General features: G+C 41.1%; 1 protein-coding gene across 7 annotated transcripts in view; it reads right to left on the reverse strand.

The window, feature by feature from the left end:
- The window catches only part of unc-13-4A (BAI1 associated protein 3), a 162,233-nt gene that overhangs the window by 129,116 nt on the left and 8,575 nt on the right, over nucleotides 1-24,542 (reverse strand). For 2 of the 7 annotated variants that reach the window (XM_086982798.1, XM_022796823.2), the window contains exon 1: nucleotides 20,875-23,200. The exons of 2 other annotated variants lie outside the window; for them this stretch is intronic. In XM_086982798.1, the coding sequence (XP_086838924.1) occupies nucleotides 20,875-21,218 (344 nt within the window). In that variant the 5' untranslated portion in view covers nucleotides 21,219-23,200. Of the gene's footprint in view, nucleotides 1-20,874; nucleotides 23,430-24,542 lie in introns of those variants that run through there. 3 more of the 7 variants (XM_086982795.1, XM_086982797.1, XM_086982799.1) reach the window with 3 other exon arrangements.

Consider the following 24,542-nt stretch of genomic DNA (forward strand, 5'->3'; position numbering starts at 1 on the left):
TATAGGTAATCTCTACTTCGAAGATGTGTTGTCTATCCACTATTCATCGCCTGTTTTTCAGAGAGTGAACTCTGCCAAGGCTAATGTGCCGTAGAACCCTATCCAAATGAGATCGAATGCATGATTATGACGAAAAAGCCTATTAATCGAACGAAGTCACACCGCGCATATTTGGGGAGAGAATGAACCTAAGGTTTAAAGCTCTCTGAGAGTTTGCCTCAAGTCGACGCATCAAATGGGCGCTAGGACACGCTGTGTGCCCTACAAAGGGGGCGAAAAACACGTTCGGTAGAATAGCCAAAATCAATCCTATAGACTGACTATACTGCTAATAGGCCTTACGTTCGTGCTTATAAATAATCTTCAATTAGACATGTACTTCTATTTAAGGCTTCACAACCAACCAGCGATCACTCTTACAATATCGGGTTTTAACATTGTGAAGATCAACGGTGCTGAATTGCTTATTGAAGTTTATCCACCTTCGTATATTAACTAGGTTTATTTCATAGAGGATTGCTAACCAGCGCCGTTGGCTCAATCAGCGAAACTTATAGGCACCATCTTCATTTAAAAACATCAAGCATGCGTCGACATTCGACAGAAGGGCTTTGTAAATTTGTAGGCTGGTGAAATGTTTTTTGACGACGTTAATGATATGATAATGCTAGCTTTTTTAAATCACAGACTCGAAGAGATTTCGTGGAAATAATAACGAGGAAGAAGACGGCTGTAACCTTTCAGCAACAGACGACGTTCAGGTTACATAGTACATAAGGTATACAGTATAACTTAACTGTGTAATACTACAACACAAAAGATTTTGCATCCATGATAGGGTACGGTCGATAGCTGTTTTAATAAATGTGTGCGTCGAATAGAGAAGATCCTATCGTGTTCACCCTGAAATAAATCATAATATACTGATAAGGTATATTTTTGCGCGACGCCTGATATGGGACAAAAATGGTAATATCTGTACGCAGGTGTGTCGGTAATAGATGCGTAGTATCAATGTAACCGTTGCACAAAAACAATTTTTATCATTACTGCCATTATGTAGAGCTATTTGAAACAATATGTGTGCTCACTGTTCAAACTTTTGTAGGCACTGTAAGAGTAGTTAGCGGTTAAGCGAAGGCTCACGGGTAGCGATAAAACACTAATTTTGATCGTGATAATCACTGCTGGTGTTTTTAACCGAACATCAAAATTTAGTCGGTGTTTTCTATTTTCAGTTAGCGACTTCCTATTAAATTGAGGCTAGAAACAAAAAGTCGCGGACCTCGTAGGTCATACAGCGCATCGATTTCATTCAGAGGCTAAAAATATGATATAATGATCTTCACCAGTTTTAGCTATTCGAACTTCTGACCGTTCCAGAAGTGAGATGCAGTAGAGATACGAGAAGGCCAATGCGAAAGGTGCAGGAGAATCTCAAGTTTTGACTGAGTAGTTTTTCCGTTTGTCCTTCTCCCTCCGTCAGATTGAGACCTATATATTTATATTTACGAATCCAAATAAATGCGCTGATGGGACTTGCTATAAAAATCGAGTAGAGAAGTGACACTCAACAGGTTCGTACAAAAGGACAGAACCGTGTTCCGTTTGTGAGATCGATTCGTTTAATGGTGCCACTTACCTCTTTGCCGACTACCTTCGCATCGTTCGTAAAAATATCATAAAAATGCTTGGATTGCTTGACGTGAAATATAGTCCAGTAAATCGTTGGAAAATACCAAATTAGAGAGTGCGTCCACAGTAAATTGTTGTACAGCTTGCCTATGAACGGAATGAAAGGAGCTATCTTTCGAAACAGATGTCCAAGGGGCATTTTTTATTCAATAACTATCATTCAATCTGGTCACTAGATCGGTTTTTGAACGCTACAGACAATGGGTCGACGTAATAATATCGAGGTTCGTTACAGTTACGTACGTACGATACGTCAAACTAAAATCTAAGTAGGTCCTCGTAGCTCTTTGCCATCGAACCCAGTTACATACTTAGCTAGCCATCTCTACATGATTTCCAATGGCAGTTCAACCGAGCGCGACATGCTGCATACGGTTCGTTAAACATGCACGGTGTAATTTTTTAAACTAATTACGTTACGTTTGTCTCTTCAGATGCCGCGTACCTAGCTGCAGTGTGGCAAACCATCGGTTTCGGGCAACCAAAAACTACTGGGATTTGTTCATACTTCGCGACAGATGCCCCGTTTTTGGCGTCATTTGAGGGACTATTGATTTTTGTCTTTGAACAGCTGCCTGTTAAAAACGCATCTCAGTTTACTCTGGCAACGTCGTACTTGCCAATACGAAGCACGGGGACGGGAGGTTTAATTGGGTTCTTTTCGTTTCTAAATTATATTTATGCCGCTGTGTACATTTAGGCTTAAATATATTACATAGTCCCAATGTTGATGGCGATGCTTCATTACATGCGGAAGTGAAAATTGAAGTGCTCACGAATTTGTGAGTGCTAAAATGTCTTTCTTGATAATGGAAAGACCGTTTATTACACAAATGGCTTGTTTTTTCTTTGTAGTTTATCGAGTTGATAATTACCTATCTCTTGTTAGGACGACAAGCTTCAATTTACGAGGAGTGAGCTTTGTAGCGGTTTCAAACTTTATCTGAATACTTCCAAGTCCTGTTAAATGTTTCGTACTGGTTATTCGAGTAACAAAGAGCATAAGACCGTGTTTTGAGTCCTTTCAGTTAGCACTAAAGGCCGTGCACTCAGAAACATTGCTATCCGAAGACGTTTCGTATTCCCATGTTAACAGAGCAGAACCAATACTGTTTGATAAGGTTAAAGGGATAATCAGACCATTATCTTACGCTGGCCAAACGTTGGCTTGATGAAAAGCCTAACAATGTTCACTCCTAAGTGGTACCTCGCATAATAATAAGAGTAATAATAGTAATTATAAAATATGCATGTGGATGGCGGGCATAAAACATGCGCATTGACCTGCAACCTTCGAAATTTTTCGCGGTTCTCAACTACTACTTAATTGTTTTTGCACCTCTTTAAAATTTGCTGTATATAAATAAAATCGATTTGTTCCGATAGCAAAGGTATTATCGTTTAAGGAACTCAGAGAGGCCACTGAATCAGTCAGTGATTAGAGCGAATTTTTGTTCTGGAGTGACTTGGGAAACATCTTCAGACGCAAGCAAAAAGCGGATGGCTGATACACTTACACTTCTGCAGCTATATTAATATAAATAGACGGAGAGGTGTAAAACTGACAACGACAACAGCGTAATTGATAATGGAACCGCCATCCTCATCCTGTAACAGATTCCATGTATTCATGCACTTCAGTTGAGCCGACTGGCAGATGTAAGATTGCATGGCATCCACCGTCGGACATTGTTATTCCTCACGGTTAGGAAGGTCAGCTAGAACGGTGATAGTAAAAACAGTGATCTTGCCTTCCTGCTCTTTCAACAAAGGCTCACGGGCAGCAGGGAGGCGCCGACCACTATTGGCGAAGCCCCTTGTGGAGTCCTCGGCTGACATTGCCGCTTTATCCTTTGCAATATGGTATGTCTTAGTCTAATGCGTTCGCCATACATCTCAAACAGATACACGAGGCTTATCCTACAAGCCTTTATAAAGAGGTTAAAAAGCCTAACATTTAAAGAATTCTGGCAATTGGATAGAGCCTAGAATTGATGTTTAAAGTTAATTATAGAATAGCACACAAGTGAACATGACGACAAGAAAAGGCGTAAGCCATAACTCATGCCTCATGTCTAACTTGAACTCAATTCCTAGTTAGCGATAACTTCACGGCTGACCACAGCCGGTCACTTGATCTTCTGTTAGCTAGAGTCAGCCGACAGAAAAGCAATTAGACATCAAATAACAATGCAATACGATCACGCTTTTCTGAATGAGACAGCTTTAGAATTAGAACACGAGGTAAACCACTTAATAATAGATATTACACAACTTTATCGCTTTTGCATACTTATAGTACATATTTAGCCTGCCGCGCCGTGTGTCGTGGATGATGTTCCAGTCTTTTACCTTCACTCACATATGTTTTACTCAAATATCTGCTGTTAAAGATTTTTTGTTTCTCAAGCAGTTTTTCAATCATTCGTATGTGCTTTATCAAGTCTGATGTTCGTGAACTTCTCACCAAACCTGATCATTGCTCTCTTCATTTTGTTATTGTAGAAGGATTGTGCTATAGAACAGTGTTTTTAATCCATTGCCTACCAGCTACGAGGTGAAAATAGCCAATAGAAGTTAGTTTGTTTTTTTTATCTTCAGTGTTAAGCACACGGTACTAAACACGTTTTTATAACGAGCCATACGTGAAGATACATTCCTCCTACTTAGTTTGGGAAAATATACATTTTTAAAATTATATCAGCAGAGCGCAACGGTTCATTAGCGCTTGAGCGATGATTGTCCGCAGCTCTCATTGTTTTTCTAAATGAAAGACAATAGTCCTGCGATCGGTGAGGGAACTCGACTAGGGAAGTTATTGCTCAGCAAATAGAATCATTATGGACTTCAAATGGTTTATTCAGATAGTGACTCGTAGTCCTTTCAAAAGTTTGCTTACGTAAGGTTCCCGGGACTGTTCGTGCCCCAAAATCTATTCTCCAGCCTAGTTTCTGGGTAGTTTCAAACACTGCTTTTCCAATTGAATTTATGTTTAATTTATGTTTAATCTACTCTAACGCTGTAAGACTCTGTTTATCAAACACCGATGATTCCAGCGAAAGTGTTACGGAGTATATACACTATTTGGGCCAAGCATAATAAGCTCAAACTCGCAATCCAAAGAATAGTGAAAAAATCAAATCTTATATTCAGGATGAAATTGAACGTACTGTTTCTGCTGGTTTTTAACTCTGCCTGTTTATACAGCTTACGGTCAGGTGTTTGCTTGCTCTAGCATAAAGTAATAAATTAGTAAAGTGCAACTTCTTATGTAGTATCAGATGTAGAATAATTTACCTTATAACACACCGCATACCTGAAAAATAGTACAGGGTTGGCTGGTTGAAAATAGTTGGGATGAGTACATATGGCCGACAGGCAGGCAGGCAGCTGCGATTTGAACCCGTTAGATGGAGCGCTGCTGAGTAAACGTCCAACAAGTCTCGCCGTGACAACGTCAACTTGTTCAGTGGCGCCTTTGTCAAAAGGCGTCCGCGAAGGGGACATTTGAAATGAGCTTGTGAGAGATTCGGGGCCCGAATCGAAGCTGTCGTTCCGCTCTACGGCCGTTGTGTTGAATCGTAATTACGTTCAGGAATGACACTTTTAGCACATGTAGAAAATCGTTAGGTACGGTTCCACGAAGTGTAAGAAACAATCCTAATTTGTATGCTAAACTTGTGGATGTAGAAACACCGTGGGTACGTAGAACCGATTATCTCTATCAGGGATGCTAATAATTAGCGCGTAATCACCTCATATCCTTTTTGCTGCGCTGAGCGTATTCAGCTCATGGTTTGACTTTAGCAGACATTCATAAATACTTGATCAGGCGAATAAGTGCGAAAAACGGAAGGATTGTTTGGCCATCTGTACCGTTGACAAGGTCCTAAAGGATATATCTGTTCTATTTGATTATTTGACCAGAATGTATCTCAGCTTAGGTAGTCAAATCACAATATCGTCAGCCTCATATGCCCTTCGTTGAAGAGTTATTAGAGCGTGACGGTGTAATACACGTCTTGAAATTTGCACCGTCCCGCAAGGGGCATTTTGACAGCATGAAAGGGTTTAGCATATTGAAGTAAAACAGAGTTCTTCAAAACGGCTTCTTATAGAGCATCATGAAAGACATAATGCCATGATGGGCAATATGTCTACTTTTCAAAGATATCGCTTCAAATTATGTATGCAATTCGTATTATGCCCTGCAAGTATTTCTCTTTTTTTTTGTTGTAAGCAGTTACTAGCCTGCTAAATTTAAGTCTTTTCAACGAAAGGTACGCTATATGTTCCGAACCTTCTCTAATTCACCGGAGAAATACTGCCGGTTGCCTTAATCCTGAGGTAATCGATGTAATATATTCTTAAAAGGCCAATCTCCTCTATAATTAAACCACTGAATATCCGCCCCACATCCTCTGTTGTGACGTTCAACATCTTAAAGATTAAAAACAAAACTAGTGAACCACTTTGTTTGACAATTTCTGTATTATCATTATTTGCCGCTGGTGACTTCAGCCCTCATGCCAGCTTATGTTGATGCTGTAAAAGCCCCTTCTTGATTACATTATCATACTATTTTTCGATTAGTCAGACGATATGTTTTTCTAGTCATACTAAACTAGATGTACGCTGACAATTTCACAAATGACGCAGCTATGCTCTGTTCATTTGGTAGCTAGCAAACAATTCACATAAACACGCATACAATGAGGACTTTTTGTTTTCCTTAAAATATCAGATATATCTATTGTTTTTATAATGTTGCCAAAAACAAAGCTAGGGTTATCAACACATACGTATTGGTATTTTTTAACGTTTGAATTGTGTAGGGAACGATGGATTTTTGATCAAGATGCTCAATTCTGGGGGTGGGGGGGATCGTATCGCATTATTAATGTATGCAGGACTGTATAGAACCTGAAGGTATAGGAAAGACTTGGATATGGCGGTTAAGGGGATTTAATTTGGTGTCACTTTTTTTTAGTATTGAATTAAATTCGAGCTACAGGGACTTAAGCATGGGCTCTAGAAAGAGCGGAGAAGTACGATGGGTGGGTGCAGACAATTTATTACTGCCAGGCTTAGGTCAGAGCATGTCGTTCAGGACAAATAAGGATCAAGCTGCAACTCGGGTGAGCAGGACACCAGGTCGAATAACGAAGGGTTAGCTTAGCGAAGAAGCAACACCGATTTGATGAACGCTTCAGAGGACAAATTGATCTTCCTTTATTTTACTTGTCGATTTTTCTGAAATTAGGCGGTGGGACAAGGACACATACACGAGCCTTGGTGCGGTTTTGTGACTTGTTTACTAATTCGTTAGTATTATCCATAGTATTGTTATTATTATGGGACATATGCGTATTGTAGGTGACGAGGTTGTCGCATAGGCAACGTACGGTGACACATCACACAGGGGTAAACCAATTGTGAGGTGACGGTTGCGATGGAAGCAAAAATGGCTGAAGATTGAGGTGTCTAACTGTGATGGAGGTCATAGTCACAATTGATGGATAGGCTCGCATTGGACTTTGTTGAAGGATAGATTTGCAAAATATTTTGCAAGTAGTTGTCCACCCACCAGGATTGAAGGTACTCCTGATTAGCTTCCTCCTCGTGAAGAAACAGGATGCTGTTCGTGATGGTCTTCGACTCCTTCGGGGTGTCCAGGCTCTGACGGTCCTTGTCATCCCTTGATTGGACGGATGGCCTCTTTTCCTGATTCTTTCGGTCCTCTTCGGGCGGCGTAGTGACTTGTACGGTTCGCGGCACATTACTTCCATAGATATTGCTAGAAAGCACTTGGCATTGTTTGGCCAGCGAGTGCACAACTTCGTCGGCGTCCGTACGAAGACGCGCTAGCAGGCTCCCCAGGCTGCTTTGTATTTGCGAAAGGTCAGGAATCTCCGTCGGTAGACTTGGCAGTGACGCCATTCCGCCACTAGTGAGTGATCTCGCTCCAGGATCTTCCGGGAAACTTTCGAATATAATTGACGAAAAGAGGAGACCTTGTCTTAAACAGCTCTCGGCTCTACGCGTCAGCCTGGGCCTCCTGCTCAATGACGAAGCTACTAGCCTTTCTGTCTTGCGGTTACACTATTTACTATTATTATCGTCTAATTACGTAAGCTTCAGGAGCACCTCGAGGTGTAGATCTCACGAGCTCCTTGAGCGTTTGCTCATTCACAGTGATTGACGATAAACTTCTACTGATGCACTCGGCTACATTTGTGTGCTGTTTAAGCAACTGTGTCTAACTGTAATTTGACCACTCCTATGGTATTAGGCTTATCGCTTAATTTATCTGCGTATCTCTCCTTTTGCTTCGTTCGTATTTTCCGCTCTCGCGTTCATTCCGACATACTCACAAGTTCCTGCTCTGAGGCCACGCTGTAGCAAAAAAATGTTGCCGGCTGGGGCAATTAAAAACTACGCCCATTCCCGCGCCAAGCGATTGTTATGTTCAGCTACGAAATTCTGTATTTCTCTTCTAATTCTGCGTTGTTGCACTTTTTTTTTTCTTTTGTTTTTCTCACATTGGTTGTGTGCTTTTTTACTACAGAAACTACACGATTCTGTCCTACTTTTATCGTTTTTCCTGCACTCGTCCATAGATTCTCACAAGCTTAGCCTGCACATGACTACATATACATATACGCTTAGCTTCCGAGCTTCGTTACGATAAACGACTACTGATGACTTGTTGCACGAACTTCGTCTTTCGTCCTTTCAACACACGGGTTGTTCTCACATTTAATCCTAAGTCTACCATACACTATGTTAGTACATAACCGAACTCAACAACGACTAGTTAAACGAGTGCCAAGCGGAACGCTACAACGTATCGGGCAGCGTATTACGTCTACAGGATGGCCGCTGACTGTTACTGTTGTTGCTGTTCTAATGTAAAAAAGACTGATAAAGTTGTTTAACGAATCGAGGTGGAACGACAAAGAAATCGACGAACGAAATAAGATAGAGAATACTGACGATCCCAGGTCTAGAGGAATAATAAATGACTAATTTCATATATTATGAATAAATCACATCGACGAACAAGGGAAGTTGTGGCGTTCTGATCATCTGAATTCAAGCATCATCCTAATCAGGACACGGCCGGTGGAAAAACGGTCATTAACACACTGGTCGTAATTCAAGCGATATACTGATGGATTGATTAGTGGATCAACAATCTTTTTTTTTTTTTTTTCTTTTCCTAACTTTATTTGCATTGATTGATTAGCTGGCTTACCAACAACGACCTCGGGCACTCGTTGGACACGACACCAAAATCACTTCTCACACCTCGTTTATGCATCAGCCATGAGACTACGGTAATCACACTACGAACGAAGGCAGTACGTTCTGCTGCTATGTGTATCCACACCCTATCGATGACGCAGTGGCCGAAAGGTATAATTATAACTCGATAATTATAGTAATGAACAATGATCATCAACAACGACGATGGCCAGACGACCGACGAACAGTCGGTGAATGAATTTCGAAATTGTGGCTGTCCTATTACAATCTTCCGATCGAAGTACGGGCGAAAAAATTTCGCCACCACCGCCGACGACGACGTTGTCGGCTCATACAGTTGCTAATGTTTACTAACGCTGGTCACTTGTTTCGGGCATCATTTGTGCTGCTGCTGCTGCTGCTGCTGCCGCCCGGCGACCATCAGAACAGACAGGTTCGTCCAACTTGTTGCGGTCCTTAACGTCCACGTGAAGTGGAGAGGCGAAAATGCGAGTTTAGTGCAGAGTAAAAAAGAAAGGGTAGAACAGCAGCAGTAGCTAGCGCTGATGTAGAGATGGAAAGGGTCTCGTCCCTCGGTACGTCCCAGGAAGAATCTTGGGGGTGGCAAATGGGCTGACGACCCTTGTTACTACCCCAGGAGACTGTATTGGCAGTGAAGGCGGATGAAAGTTCAGTAGAGAGTAAAGTGATTTTGGGATGTATCGTACGAACATAGTCGATGCTGAACGATACTAAGGAAATTCAATTTGCCTGGTAACGGCAGGGCAGCGTAGGTCTGCCTGTGTTTCGACAGAGCTGATAGATATCATTTGGCTTAATGAATCAGAATTCGATTTGATGTTTCTGCTCAGTGTGTGCATCTGCCAGACGAACGTCAAAATACATACACTGTTGCTTAATGATTCCTTTGGAAAGCTCTGAAAAACGGTACAGATAGCTCTTAGAAGCGGGTTTATGCCTTGCGAGAAACAAGCGTAGATCGAATTGCGTCAATTTGAAAGATAAGCAATACCTGGTGATTCTTTTAAACGGTCCCGCAACTCATAGGTATACGTACCTTTGACTGCAATTTTCCAAAAATAACCTTCGATAGTATTAATAATAACGAAACATATGCGCCTTTCAAGTTAAATCTTCCGACTTTAAGAGAGCATCGCAATTTGGAATAAACGCCATTATACAGATGTAAACCAGTCGCTGAAATGTCTTACCACAACGACAAGATCGCTTCGATATCATCTCCGAGTAAGTTTGATATTGTTACCAGTAGTAAATTTAGCACAAGTGAAAATATGAAAGGCATTGATCTCAATGGAACCATGAGCTCGTTAGTACACGAGGTGTGCGTTGAATTTTCCACCCTCGCCAAAACGTTATGTAAGTACAGCAAACTAAGTTTCGAAGGGAAACTGCAGACTCTTTACGCTCACGCAAAAGCCTTCTGCCTCAACTTTCCTTTTCTCTCTCCCGAGTTCTTCGTTTCATTCACCGTGTTCTCGTCAGATAGCCCATGTTCGCTAAGCTCCAAAAAATAGCTTCAGTTGAGGCGCACATCAATGCAGGCCAGAAACGGGCTAGAAAGACACTGCAGTTGCCATCAGGCCGAATACGAGCTGTCCACGTTCAAGCCTGTTCCTTGCAAAAGCGCACGGTAAAAATTAGCTATAGTACGGGACGAGCGAGCTCTTTAGAACTTGATGCTATTCGACCGAAGCAATTTTTAAACTGGCCTCGAATTAAAAGCAATGCGTCACTACTGCATAAGGCTATAGGGCATATCTTTTGATTAGCAAAATTTTAGGCTATTGCATCCTGTCTTTTGATAGTCAAACACAAGCATCCATCCGATAGTTGAAAATTGAGTTGAATTATATGAGTCGCACGGAATTTCGCCGCTGAAGCCGTATCGTGCGGCGGATCGCCGACCTCATACTACCTATTTCTAACCTCGTCCTACAACAGGCTTCGATAGTCCTGTTTAGCGCTGCTTCAACTGCTATACAAGCTATCCGAACTCTGAGAAGAGGATCACAATATCCATCAGCTTTCCAAAAATGAAGGATCAAGGTGTGTCTTTACTCAGATTCAATTTTATACCACTTGTGGTTAGTCAAATCAATATCCCTCCGTTATTTTACGTTATCACTCCACCATCGTAATTACTGTATCCTATGACCGCCTCGTGTTGGGCCACTGCTAGCCCATTTACCAAAGTCTCTTACAGACTCTGCGATCCCACAAGCATAACGTAATGACGCTGACTGCTCTCAATTATCCGCCTGTTTGTCCCGTGAACTTGGTAGGGTAATTTCATAATACTTCCTAAGAATATTCAAGGGCATCTTCCCCTTCTACTCGGTACGCAACTGGTCCGAACCATCCAACCAGATCTTTCATACGATAAATTATATTACTACGATAAATAATATATATATTAAAATACGATAAATCGATTTTCCACTGTAATCATTATGTTTGATCTCCCGCAGGAGAAAATACAGCCTCGACTGTAGTTAACAGCAAGGAATCGACTCATTGAAGATTAAAGTTTTCTACGTTAACTTTAAGTTTTGCCGGAAAATTTACCAGTGCGCGAAACCATTTAGTCAATTTCGAAACTTATGGCGGGTAGTCTCGTGATTAGATTTACCGTGTCGCACTCTAGATACTCATCAGTCAAACGCTGCATGCCTCATACAGCGGCGTGCGTTGCAGTGCCCTCAATCTGACCGAGGCGCATCGACTGAAACATAACAGAAAAACCATCTGTTCATACAATATATTTTTTTTTGCACACTAAGTATAATGTTCGACCTACTAAAGCGATTTTTCTTCTTTTTCCTCTAAACCTCTACATAAACTATTACTGAAAACAAACAATCTGGCCAGACTCAACCAAGGCCAATCAAATTTACATATATTTCGGATTTGCTCTTAGTACATCGTGTGGCATACATGCCTAGAATGCTACTAGCGAAAAAAATGCGCATTTTAACACGAGTACCAATGAAAAAAATCTGTAGCTAATCCGGCCTTCTCTAACTCAACGCTGAACGTCGTTTAAAGGTTCCCGGGCTGTTCGGATACATTGTGAATGACTACCACATAATATTTTATATCCGCATTCAGTTCTTGTGCAGCATACTGCCATAGGTCGCCTAACCGTCTATTCTTATCACGGATGTGGGGCAATATGCTATTATATAGCTTTGCTTGCCTTGCCATCTAAAGAAGTCATAGTACGCTCGTGGATATAACTGTACGAGTCCGAATTACTAAGTTTCTGGAAAAGCCAATTGTTTTTTTTCTATGCTATGCATTGAGCGGTTTCTGTCGTTCAACTTACGTTGCATTATATCAATAATAAATCATAGCAAAATAAAATTACCTCCTTTGGGTACGGTAGGTATGTCTAGTTACGAAGCACCGATGTTTTCATCCTAATGTCAATGATAACGTATTCTTTCGGTAAAATCAATGAAACATCCTATCAAAAATCTTCTTCTACGCGTATTCGTGATTCGAATTTCGAGTTCCTCACTATAGTCGACGTGACAACCCTAAATTTTTCAAAAATTAGATGCGGTCTTTTTGTTTGTCTGGAAAAGAGGGGGGTTATATTTGTATGAGGCGCATGCGGTTCATCATCACTTCGTAGCTTGCAGCTGCCTCCCACCAAAGGTCACCTCATTATGAAAGTACCGCTCTACCCCCAGAGAAACGCTCGGTGGAGTGTGGATGAGACAGTTGCCAAGCAACAAGTTCATTCTCCGTGCAGTCATAGTTACAGTAATAGCAGAAGAGCCCCAGCGGACGCTGCAAAAAGCTACCCAGGTTTTATGACGCGGACTATGGTTCTGCTGTGCAGCGTCAAATAGGTTCGAAGATACGGCAACAAAGAATGACCGATTCTAAACGGGTACACTGTTCCCAGGATTATCAACCATGTACCACAAGCAGCCAATCGTTCAGGAGAACAATAGTCGCTGTCGCGTAATTAGGGTGCAGGGCAAACGATCACGTAAGAATCAGGTCTCAGCTATAATGTTAATTTGATGTTAAATTATACGCTTGCCCGCATATTGCGTCCGTTTACAACGTAGTCAAATGTGATCCAAATGTGTGTCAATGCTCGTAATTACCTCTATTAAAATACCGTATAGTTACGTAATGCTAAAAGAAGACAGTTGTAGCAATATCGACTGGAGCATGTGCCGTCTAAAGGTAACTTTTTCCTTCGGGCGTTCTTAGAAAAGGACTATGTGAATCTACAAGGTAGGACACGAGATTTATTGTACGATGTTCGAAAGGATGCTACATACCGTACAGGTTGCCTTCGATCTGTTCCATGTTGAAAAGACCAATTGAGCGCAGTTTTTGATGTCGTTATTACATTTTCGTCAGCGTTAGATCATCGAATAGCATAAACTTTACGTTGTTAAGCAAAAGACGCCCTTTTACGGGGTCTCCTATCTAAGGACTGGTTATACTAAGTAGCCGTTGGTCCTTCGTGCGCAACGACTCAATGAAAGTGTGGCCGTCCAATGTCTTGCATTCCTGCCATCCACGTCTCGTGCTGAGATTTCAAGAAGCGCGAAATCTCGTTTCTATATTGGTAATTTACTTTGTGCCGAGCACTAAACAGACGGTGAAAGGTTAAAAATGACATTTGCGGATGAAGTTATTTCGTAATGTTGACGTAACACGAAATGCGTCACAAACAAGTTGAAGATAAAAGCTCTCTACCTCGCCACACTAAACGGAGGCTAAACATATGGTAGATGCTATAGTCGACCCCAAACGTTGGGATTCCTACAGAGCGAACGGGGTCTCTCCAGATGTTACAGCCAGGAATAAATTTGGTTTGAAAAGAATTGAAAGAGTTGGTCATTATATTGCGAAACTATCAGGTTTACCATTTGAGTACGAAAAGTGTCTTAGAACAGCGCAAATCGATCCAGCGTAGACCGTTTTCTTCTTACTTAGCTATTTGCCTATTTTACTACTAAGTAGGTATATTAGTTGCGTATCAAAATAGACTATTTGTTGCTTTGTGGGGGCGCAATAGCAACATCTTTGTCTATTATACTTGAAAGCACATGATAGTCTGGAGTCGAATACGAGCGTAGGCATACTTCGTTTCACCTGAAGTCAGCCACCTGAAGCAACGCCAGTATCGAACGTGAAGCTCGTAAACAGCTACATGCTATGATCGCTTGTCTAAATGCTATATATACACATATATATATAGCATAGTCGTTAAAAGCTAACACGAACCCCATGTATAGCCTGCTGAAAACATTTAACGTTGCAAGATGACAATATTCACTACTTGTTTCGATAACAAGCGTTTGCCTTTAATAAAATGTCATCACGTACTGCACACGATTACCGGCTAGTGATATAGTCTCCAATAAAAGTAGAACGAGCGATTACTTCTCTACCGATACAAATGATTTTCTCATTTGCCAAGCTTATTGTCTTGCTGTGCTTTTTTTTGCAGATGGTTTTCTCTGGGGTTCTCCCATAGGTGTATGGATCCAGTATGGCTCACTACTACGCCTTCAAAACGGACCTCAAACGTTCTTACTCTCTGCAAGTCCCTTCGCGTCTTCTGCCATCTTTCCCATTGGTTCACCTGTTATCACTTATCGCATTCGATATCGATTTCGCTGTATCCTTGATCGATTCACTGTGTTTTAGTAGAAAAACCACATCTTTTTATTCGTTTTTTATTGGTGTTATATCTAAGACAATGATATTGTCTATGATATACTAAGGACTTAATGATATTAAGTCCTTAGTATATCCATAAGTAGAAAAAGTAAAATAGTTTTTGAGTTCGTAATAGATGACAAAGCTTGCTAGCCGGATCGAACGCTAACCATTAATTTTTTTTACAAAAGATAATATAACCCACATAGTAGGGGGACGAAAATCTGAGAAGGGCACATTACTTATCCCATTGTTTACGTAGACGCTTCATCTGGGTTTATGTGCAAATAGATCGAAGTTAATTAAAACCCATTAATGCTTTCGTAGTTGCACGTCTTACGTGCGTAAACAGTCTTTGTTACAGAAAATGCACTATGTAAACATGAAGAACCCGTTAGATTTATTAACGCTTCGCTCGAGCAAGTCTATTAGGACGGTTAGTGCTTCAATTAATGCAGTACTTGCAGTTTCTAAGAAACTAGAAATACATAGGCCATTTTAACTGGCGGGTGTAGCCTGGGTTAGGCCTTATTCTGGAATAGACTGACCTTAAATGTAAAATTTACGCCCAGTTTCATATTTAGGAACAGTCTTTCCTGCAAATCTTCAGTCGACAGGTTCCAGCTGGAAGGGTCTGGGTGAAATAACGTATGGAGACGTTGAAAATTATAGAAGTACTAAATGAGTACTCTTTTTGTCTAACTACATGATAATTATTTTAGTTTTATTACTAATATCAGATGAATACCTTTTTTTCTCTCTTTTGTACTTACCATATTCGTGTAGCCCGTGTAGGCAGCGAACAAATTTGGGGTAAAGAATTATAATGTGTATAGTGTAATGAAGTATAAAAACTCGTACCAATCTAATCGGTTTACTAAGACTTCACTGTGTCTCTAGTTCCTGCTTACATTAATCCAACTAATTAATTTGTATATAGCCATTACTTGCGTCGATGTATACTTTTCATTGCAAAACTTAGAAAATAATAAACAACTTACCTGTTATAACCGCTTCGTTCTTTCGTGGGTAAAACTAAATATAGCTCTTAACCCAATTATGCAGCCTAATGTAAGTCGTCTGTTACACGTCTAGTTATTGCTAGGGCTGGTAGCTAAAGTCGCATAAAATAAGTTAGTAAATGTTTATGGTTTAAATCGTCCATGGCGTAAAAACTATAGAATAGCCATATAGAATATGGCTGGATCGTAGGCCAATCGTTTGGTCTGAGACAGAATTTAAAATAATTATTCGTTGTATTTAATTTTTTCAGCTCTAGTTAGCTCCTTGCGCGTTCTTGTGCTAATCATTATGCTTACCTGAACAAACAGACTGCAACAGCTGGACGCCGCCATATCAGGGAAGAGAGTCACAGCGCGTTTAGAACGGCGGCTAGATGGCGCGAGACATACCAGTCCGAACCTAGGCCGGAGAAGCAACGGTCCTATCTAACGCCCACTCCCCACTTCATGCAAACCCAATTAACTACACAATGTGAGCCAAACTTCGATGATCTGGGCTTAACAATCGACGAAAACTGAATCGAATCGCTACCTGTTATTATACGTACTTTATACAGAATACCGTACGAACTTCAGAGCTGAGTAATACCATAATAAAATTTGTCACAATTCTGTTTAAACTATGTTATAAAGGAACTTGATTCCTCAACTGCTACTAGACTTGTTGAAGCAAAGCCGTTATTCAGCTCGGCTCGCCTCTGTCGACCAGATTTATAATCGCCTACGACCACAATTTACTCTCTGGCGCAGCGACGTACCGACGATCCACGGTTACGACAAGTTGATTTCTTTTTCGTTCCGTCTACGCCTTAGCAGAACATCATTAAGCGTTCCATCAGTCCGTTTGCCTCGATGCACGCCTTAACTGCTGCTCGCTTTGCGTGCAAATTTAATACGTCACTTGATTTCGCGGCAGCAGAGCTAGGGGCAAACCGGAAAGAACTAAATGTGAGAACGGCTACGGAGTAGAACGCTAGCCGACACACGAAAGGCTTAAGTGCCGCCACGCTGCGCCACCATGCCCGCGTGTTATTCTCGCCTTTATGCCCGCCGGTTGAACGAGCTGTTTCGAAGGCTGACAGGTTGGCAATAGCCGCCAGCAAGCGTATCTTTTGCTCAGTCAAAGCGGCGGTAGGACGATCCACTCGGTTCCTTTCCGAGCTTGCCTAGCGGGCTCAGGGCTAGAACACATATCCTCAAGACGGTGTGTTTATCTGAGTGCTACCAGATGAATCGGGCTTACTCAAAGGGGGAAGAAGTCTAGCGGGAACAACTTCTAAATTTACACAGCCGCCAGTAAGGTGACGATGCCTGGGGCGCTTTCGGCCGTACCAGTCGACCACTGCTACGTGAAGCTGCCTTAGAACGCCCAGCAAGCCACCCACTTTGAGGCTTTCGTTTATGCTGCGCGTAGCGTGGCCACCCCCTGCCCCTTCCATCCAGGCCCCTTAGCTTAGGCTAAGGGCTCAACGGCTTGGCGTGAACGAGCATCAAGTTAAAGGCCTTGTCTGCCATTGTCCGCTCCGATTCCACCCTACTAAACATACAATATTTAACAGCGATCCTATGCAACACTCAGGACGTTTCAGTGCCGGGCGGTCTTATACGACTGACCCCACACGGCAGACCCAGCTCCAAAAGATCGTTGTTCTCAGAAGCAGTAAGTTTCGAAAACATACATGATCTAGGAAAGAGATGTGGAACACCTCTTAGAGGCGGAACATCCACACCCAATACCATCAGACCGTAAAAGCGCATCAGCCTTATGACCCAAACCCTCCAATAATAAGTTAAGACCTGCGCTTGATATAGAACCAGTGGCTTGAAGAAATTGTCGGTATTGACACCGCAATCTGCTTAGCCTACTCCTTCTCATAAACAATTGTTATGCACTGAACTCCCATGCACAGCGTTCTTGTCTTGAATGATCTCGGTGAGGTTTGACATGTGTGCACATACGCACCTGAAGACTGTAGGTATCAACAAGAACAGCACCAACAACAAAAATAATCACAACAATGAGATGCTTGGCTTCGTTGTTTATAGTCGATAATAAGTAGATTATTAATGGTTTATAAGGTATGTTAAATCTAATTTAGACCTCACTATTTCTATTTTTATATACGTGTATATATATATATATATATATATACGTATATGATTTTAATTGTTTTCCATGAGGTGAATTCCCGCCGAAACGTTTCATGTAGTACAGCTATCGCTGGCTTCCATTGCGCCTCCATTCTTGGTCAAAATAAAAAAATAAACCTGCTCCAAGAATGCTCTTCTAAAATTAAGGGAAGCCGTTGTAACAACTGCTTCGAGTAGTCACAACTGGTCCAGACTGTCTTTCAGAACAACCCCTATATGAAAATATCTAACAAGCTTTAGCTTAGCTGTTCGCAGGCTAAAAGTCCAAAAAAATTAAACTGTCGAAGGATCTCAAAAGATCCAATAGGCCTAAACAACTCGATCCAAGGTGGATACATATTTCTCCAAGATAGTTTCTAATTTCTCCATCGGACTCCTAAAATTGTCCAAAATAATTGCTGTACGTTTTTAATAACCACCGGACTTCCTTCAGCCTAATCCCTAGGATTTGCTTTAAGATGTATAAAGACCGGCAATGGCGCAACTAGTCGATTTCGAGCAGCCGCGGAAGTTAAGTCTCACGAACTGCATTTCCAGCTTGCACGTTTTCGTCAAGGCTTCACTGGTGTTTAGCTAGCGCATTTTATACTCGGAACTTCAATATTCAAATTACGCAGGCCTAACCGACCCAGTCCGATCTATGGGAACCGTTTTTAATGTCCTTTAAATCTAGAAGCTGGCCACGTTTTTTTACCTCTTAGAAATGCTACGCACATACGTCATATGAGTCTGAGCTATATTTAAACTTGGTAATATGAACGGTGTAATGTCTGATCGCGAGCAGTATTTCCCTATCGCTATATAATCTTCATCGACCTGGTCCAGAGCAGTCAGTCGTCAAATGACGGATGTAAGTATGGCCTGAGCAAAGTGAATATAATAAATACCGCTCACTACAACAATAAAATATAGCTTATGCCATTAGATCGTTTGAGAAAGATGGAAAGAACCTTTTACACTTCGTTCGTTCAAGTTTCTCTGTCCTTCATCTTTTGCTAAATTAAGCGTTATATACAATTTAAAAACCTTTTCCTTACTGTATGTCTAATTTTCCAAACGTTTCCTCTATCATCATTTTTCTTTCGTTCTATCTTCACGATTATTCTTTAAGGATATTCTGTATTAGAATATAGATTCCAAAATAACCTTTTTATAACTTTTTATAAAAAGGTTATTTTGGAATCTATATTTATAAATAACATTTCGAAAAAGGATACATCCACTCTAGGGACTCTCGTCGCAAGTGAAATTTTCATTTTTATAACAAAACGATAACAAAACGTGGACAAACACAAACGCACACAGTTTCACTTCCAGGGGTAACCTATCGCTAAAAATCACTGTCATCTTAGACGACAATGATTTTTTTAACCCATTAATATTTTCAGCAAGCAATACTGTATTTATTTTGTACGATGGTTGATCCAAACGTGTTGATTGTCGCTTTGCCAGTAGAGCAGTGTAACGTAAACATTTCACAATAATCGTTCCAAAAAATGCCACCCAAAACAACGTAAACGGAACTTCAAAGGCTAGTCGTTTGACAATCGAAGGCTTATCGAAACAAAATAATCATAAGAATACATATAAATCCTCATCAGCGAACCTACAAGCCTTCTCGACGCCTTCATCAATTTATTGAATATCGTGTTTTAATAAACAATAATAAATAATATATAGTTTTCAAATGAAGAACTTGAGGGGCGTACTAAAGACATTCATTTCGCTTTGTTCGTGCTATCGAAGTTTTCATTACTCAAACGTGTCTCTTATCGACGTTTACTTTTGGTAGTAGTCATCTCAACGGGTGACTTTTTATTCTACACACAGCCTTCGTCCGTTCTACGAGATAGGTATGTGATTTGCTGTACAAATAAAATCTACCATTAGATTTCCGTGTGAAGTATTTTTATTTTATACTTAGCTTAATTATTTTAGGGATTATTATTTAGTCTCATTGAGGAATAATAATATGCATAAAAGCTTCATAAAGTATCCACAAGATATATACGCCATCATATGTTGTTTGGCGCTATCTTATATGCTTTTGAATAGATTGTAAATTCGAGTATAGGCTTTCTTATGATTTGGAGTTAAATAATAGATCAAAACACTTCTTTGTATAAACTTGGAGAAATTCCCGTAATTTCGTGAATGAAGACGTACTAGACGTGAAGAAGCAAACGTGAAATGATTGCTCAGTCGTTGTTCTTTCAAAAATGCCTTTGCAAAAGATCTAAGGCACATTCAACATCGGATGTGTAGCACAGATCTTCAGTGGAGCTGCGTACTGTTCTTACTATTTACGTCTATCCCCGAAAGAACGGACTGAGCCCTAAACGTGTCCATAATAACGGACGCAACCAAGAAAATTAGCTAAAGAGAGTGCAATGAGTGCAAGCAAGTTTTCAGCTGCACGGCCTGATACGCTTATTTGGAAAGTGACGGCACTTCTTATAAAATGTAATGCACTCATACATCATTCTTATTGACCGTCGTACCTTAATGCCAAAATTTCTATTTCAGCCATGCCTGCATGTTAAAAAGACCAAGTGACTATTTTCCCAACGTGCCCTCATATGAACGTATGCTTGTTCATTATCATTTGCAATAGAAATAAATGTTAGAGCAGTGTTTTTTTGAAACGACACCCTAAATTGGAGTTTTACCAGGCATTAAGTATTTCCTTCGGTCCAGAGAAAAGTCATCTTACTCAGTGGTGCTTCAGATGACGCCTGATTGGTTCTGCTTCTGCGCATACCACTATAAATATGACGTGACAACTTACGGGGTCCGTTGTCGGTATTCGTTATGTGTAGGCGTTAACCCTCGTTAATCACGTTCTCCGTGATTACGCTAAAATAGCGTTTTTAATTTACTGAACGAGAGAATCTTTTGACCCTATAATTTGACCGCGTATAGTGAACTATAAAAAAGCTGATCGTAAATAAGAGTATTTCGTTGCAGTTCACTGCAGCAACATGCAAAGCACAACGCGTCTATACAACGGACATTTGCTCACCTGTAATATTCGACCATCGATTTTCGTCGGACACAAAACACTGTGCCCAGACCAAACCCATCGGGTGGGCGAGAGTTCGAATTTCTTCTGGGATGGTTGTGATAGCCAGGTGGAGAAGCGAAGCTCTTTGAAGCACGATGGTGCCGATGGTAACGCTCATGGTTAAATTCACTAGGGTCAGAGCCTTTACGCCGTAGGCTGAACACCTCACCATCATAGACGTGATACTCCGGATGGCAGCTTAGATGCTTGGCAATTTTTGTCAGAATGCCCGGAACACTTGAATTTCTTTCGAATGTGACCGTCCTACTTGAACGTCGTCGACTAGCGCTACTAGACGCCATCTTTGCCTACGAAGAAATGAGATGGGGGTGGGAATATCTCTGCTTCCTTGTGCTTTTCAAAGTAAAGGCTGTACAGCACTATTGTTGTAGTGTGCATTCGAGCGTCTTTTTTGCACATAGGAGGAATAGTGGTTTTCGTCCCTCTCCAACCCGCTCTTTACTTCTGTTTAATCTATACGTTTTGTGTCCTGTATGCGATTTGATCTGCCCCACGCCGGCTTCGCTACGGGCTTTTGCAACCAGATACACTTTGTTGTTATCCGCTGTGTAACTTACTTAGCATCTCGAGAGAAACCAGCACAACAAGCTAACCGTACGTTGCACCAGCGTCGCACAAAGCACGTGTGACAGTTGTCATTCACGCCTGTACCATTATGGAGCCAAAAGGCTGTATAAAGCTGAAGTGATCTCTTTAATAAAACGACCTAATGAAAGATTCTGGACCATAAATGCGTTTATCCACTCAACGATGGGTAGCGGTGCTAGCTTTTCGATTTGACATTTCGCGTCGTACCCGAGCCTTTCGAATCTACGGGTGTATGTTTGTTGAACACGCGTTTATCTACTTCGTGCGAATGTTTGAAGGGTGCTGATACCGTCACCTTATACCGGTCCATCTTTCAATACAGTTTTTCTGCAGAAACATTTTTTTCCATATCACTTCTAACTAGACTATCTCTCCCGACTGACACTTATCTTGGGTTCTGCGATAGTAATTTATTCGCTCGAGGCCCAATATGCTCGAATCAAACATTCCAAGGCAGTACTTCTAATCTCTTCCTGGAATCGCTCACTTCACTTCTCGAGTTAAGGAGGGCTTCATTCCTCACTTTTGTCTATCTGTCGATGGTATAGCTATCCAACAACTGGGAGGGCTTTCCCCACATCGATTGAGGGTATCGCCCGACAGCCCTTAGAAACGACATTTTCGGATTTCCTTATACTCCACTGGAAAGAAGATTTTTCTTTCCAGTGGAGATTTGTAGAAACATGAAATCTACAGCGGGAGACAGAAGGAAGCTTCTGCGGATCTGAAGTAAGCTGAGCACTCACAATACACTGTGATTTCAGATGACTTTATCCTAGGCCAGAAGAAAGTGGACGGTAAGAACGTGAGATTGTGGTAGAAACATAAGCCTAACACCTACATGGTTAAGCACACTCTGAAGTAATAGTCTGCACCACGCAGATGATCGCATACATTTTTCCACTGCTAATAGCTGTTCCGAATAATTCCGTACAGGCACATAATTTACTATTGTGATAATAAGCACATCTGAGGTTGTTTCGGAGCAGGTGTTCAATGCAACACACACGAGTTTTTGTGAAGTAGTATTAGAGAGTAACATCGTCGTGTTATTAATGAGAACAACTTTAAGAAAAAGTTTAACATAGCTTTTTTCAGTTTAACATAGCCTTTCAGATTGTTCGCTTTGCCATATGCTTATATGGGATTTTGTGGGAACAAACTGGCAGAGTATGTCCAATTTCCTGACGATTCTGCAACCCTAAAATGTCAAAGGCCTCAGACTCGTTCCAAAATGAGCTGGTTGTATATCGCTCGGAGTTTAAGGGACCGATGCAGGTGAGATCGTGACGTGATACATACTGGAGCTTCTTTGCATGTGTCTGGTTAGGTAGCTCAGTGATGCTGAATAGTGGTCTGAGGTAAGGCAAATTGTGTTTTGGAAAGTGCGAGAGTACCCTAGCGACGCAGCGACTGGTACGGCCTGTATCCGACGAGCCCCGCGAAATTCTAGGATCCAACAAGTATTCCCACTGCCTCCCTCTACTCCTTTCAGTTGCGGCCGGCTTGCCAACTATGTACGGGCTCAGTGCTCGCGTGCGACGAGATCCCCACACAGTGAACAACATAGGCTAAAAATACGTACCACCACCCCTGAGTGCGCGCAGCTAGGTTTCGACCTTACGGAATACCGAGCCTCCAGATATACCTGCTTCCCACAGCCAATTGTATGGTGCTGGTCATCACTTTGGACAAGTTATCCCTTCCATTCCTAAGAACTCCTAAGAAGCAGCAGCAATGGTCTATTGCAGCAGATTAGCAAAGCTAGGACAAAGTGCAAATGTGTTACAACTTCATTTGAATAAGCTTAATGCTGATTGCCAAACGTGGTCCATAAGATTGGCGGCGAACAAAAGCCGCCACAATCTGCGCTGTTACGTGTCCACATTCATAATGAGGTTGGACGGGATTACCTTTCGTTTACATTGTTTGTCGGATTATAGTAAAATGCAGTCACATAGAACAGATATCGTTTGTAGTTTTCTCTGTAACGATTGGTGCTGCTTTTTACTTTTAGAAGTATTTTGTTTACCAATGAGTCCCATTACGAAATTGTGTAATAGAGACTAATCCCTAACGGACCTAAATATATTTGTTACGTACACATACGGTACGTATCCCCTTCCTCAAGAACGTTTTCTACAGCAAACTACAAGATAGGTGGGCAGTTTTAACTGCTGAAGATGAAAATGGCAGCTTACAGTATTGTTATTATGAAAACATACTGGTATTAGTGCTAGCCGTTTACCGAATTATCCCAGTTGAGATTCAATGATTCTTTTAGGCTAAAATAAGTACCACCGCGCAATCATATTTGATTTGTGTGAATATCGTCGAAGCGTTCCTCAGCAATTCATTGGTTCGAGGCGCTTTGAGAGAGTGATGATACTGACATTTTTAACTTTTGCAACAAAATTATCCCATTAAGACAACTTTCGCTGCTTTCAAGGTTTTCGACCGGCTATCAGCAACGCCTTAAATACTTTAATTAATGTAGAAGTAAACTGAATTGATAGATGATTTATGAAGACCTATATATATATATTGGGACCCCTTCAAATTTAGAGGGACAAAGTACTGATTTTTTCTACCATATATATTAAACTTACAACCATTACTAAACCACTACTTGAGGTTCATGCTACTACTAGAAAGGATATATATTCTTTCTTGGACAAGAAGAATTATACTTACTACATGAAAAACTGCCCGGCCCACTCAGCGGATCGAAAAACCTATCCAGCTTTAAACCGTCAGGGCATGAAATTTTGGTATACATAGCATATACCCCCCCCCCCCCCCGTCTATTGTGTATATATTCGTATGTTAACGGTCTGGAAACTTCTCAGCAACTGTGTATCTGCGATTCATATTGCCATATCGAACCTCGGTGTCGTGGTCAAAATAACCAACAACTGAATAGGCTACACTAAGGCATAAAACTAATCACAATCACCTAGGCCTAAAAAATAAGAATATCTGAATTATAATAAAAAAATACCCTTGATAGTCATTAT

This window comes from Varroa destructor, unplaced genomic scaffold (genome assembly GCF_002443255.2).
Source record: "Varroa destructor unplaced genomic scaffold, Vdes_3.0 BEIS01000003.1, whole genome shotgun sequence".
In the NCBI taxonomy this organism is placed as follows: Eukaryota; Metazoa; Arthropoda; class Arachnida; order Mesostigmata; family Varroidae; genus Varroa; species Varroa destructor.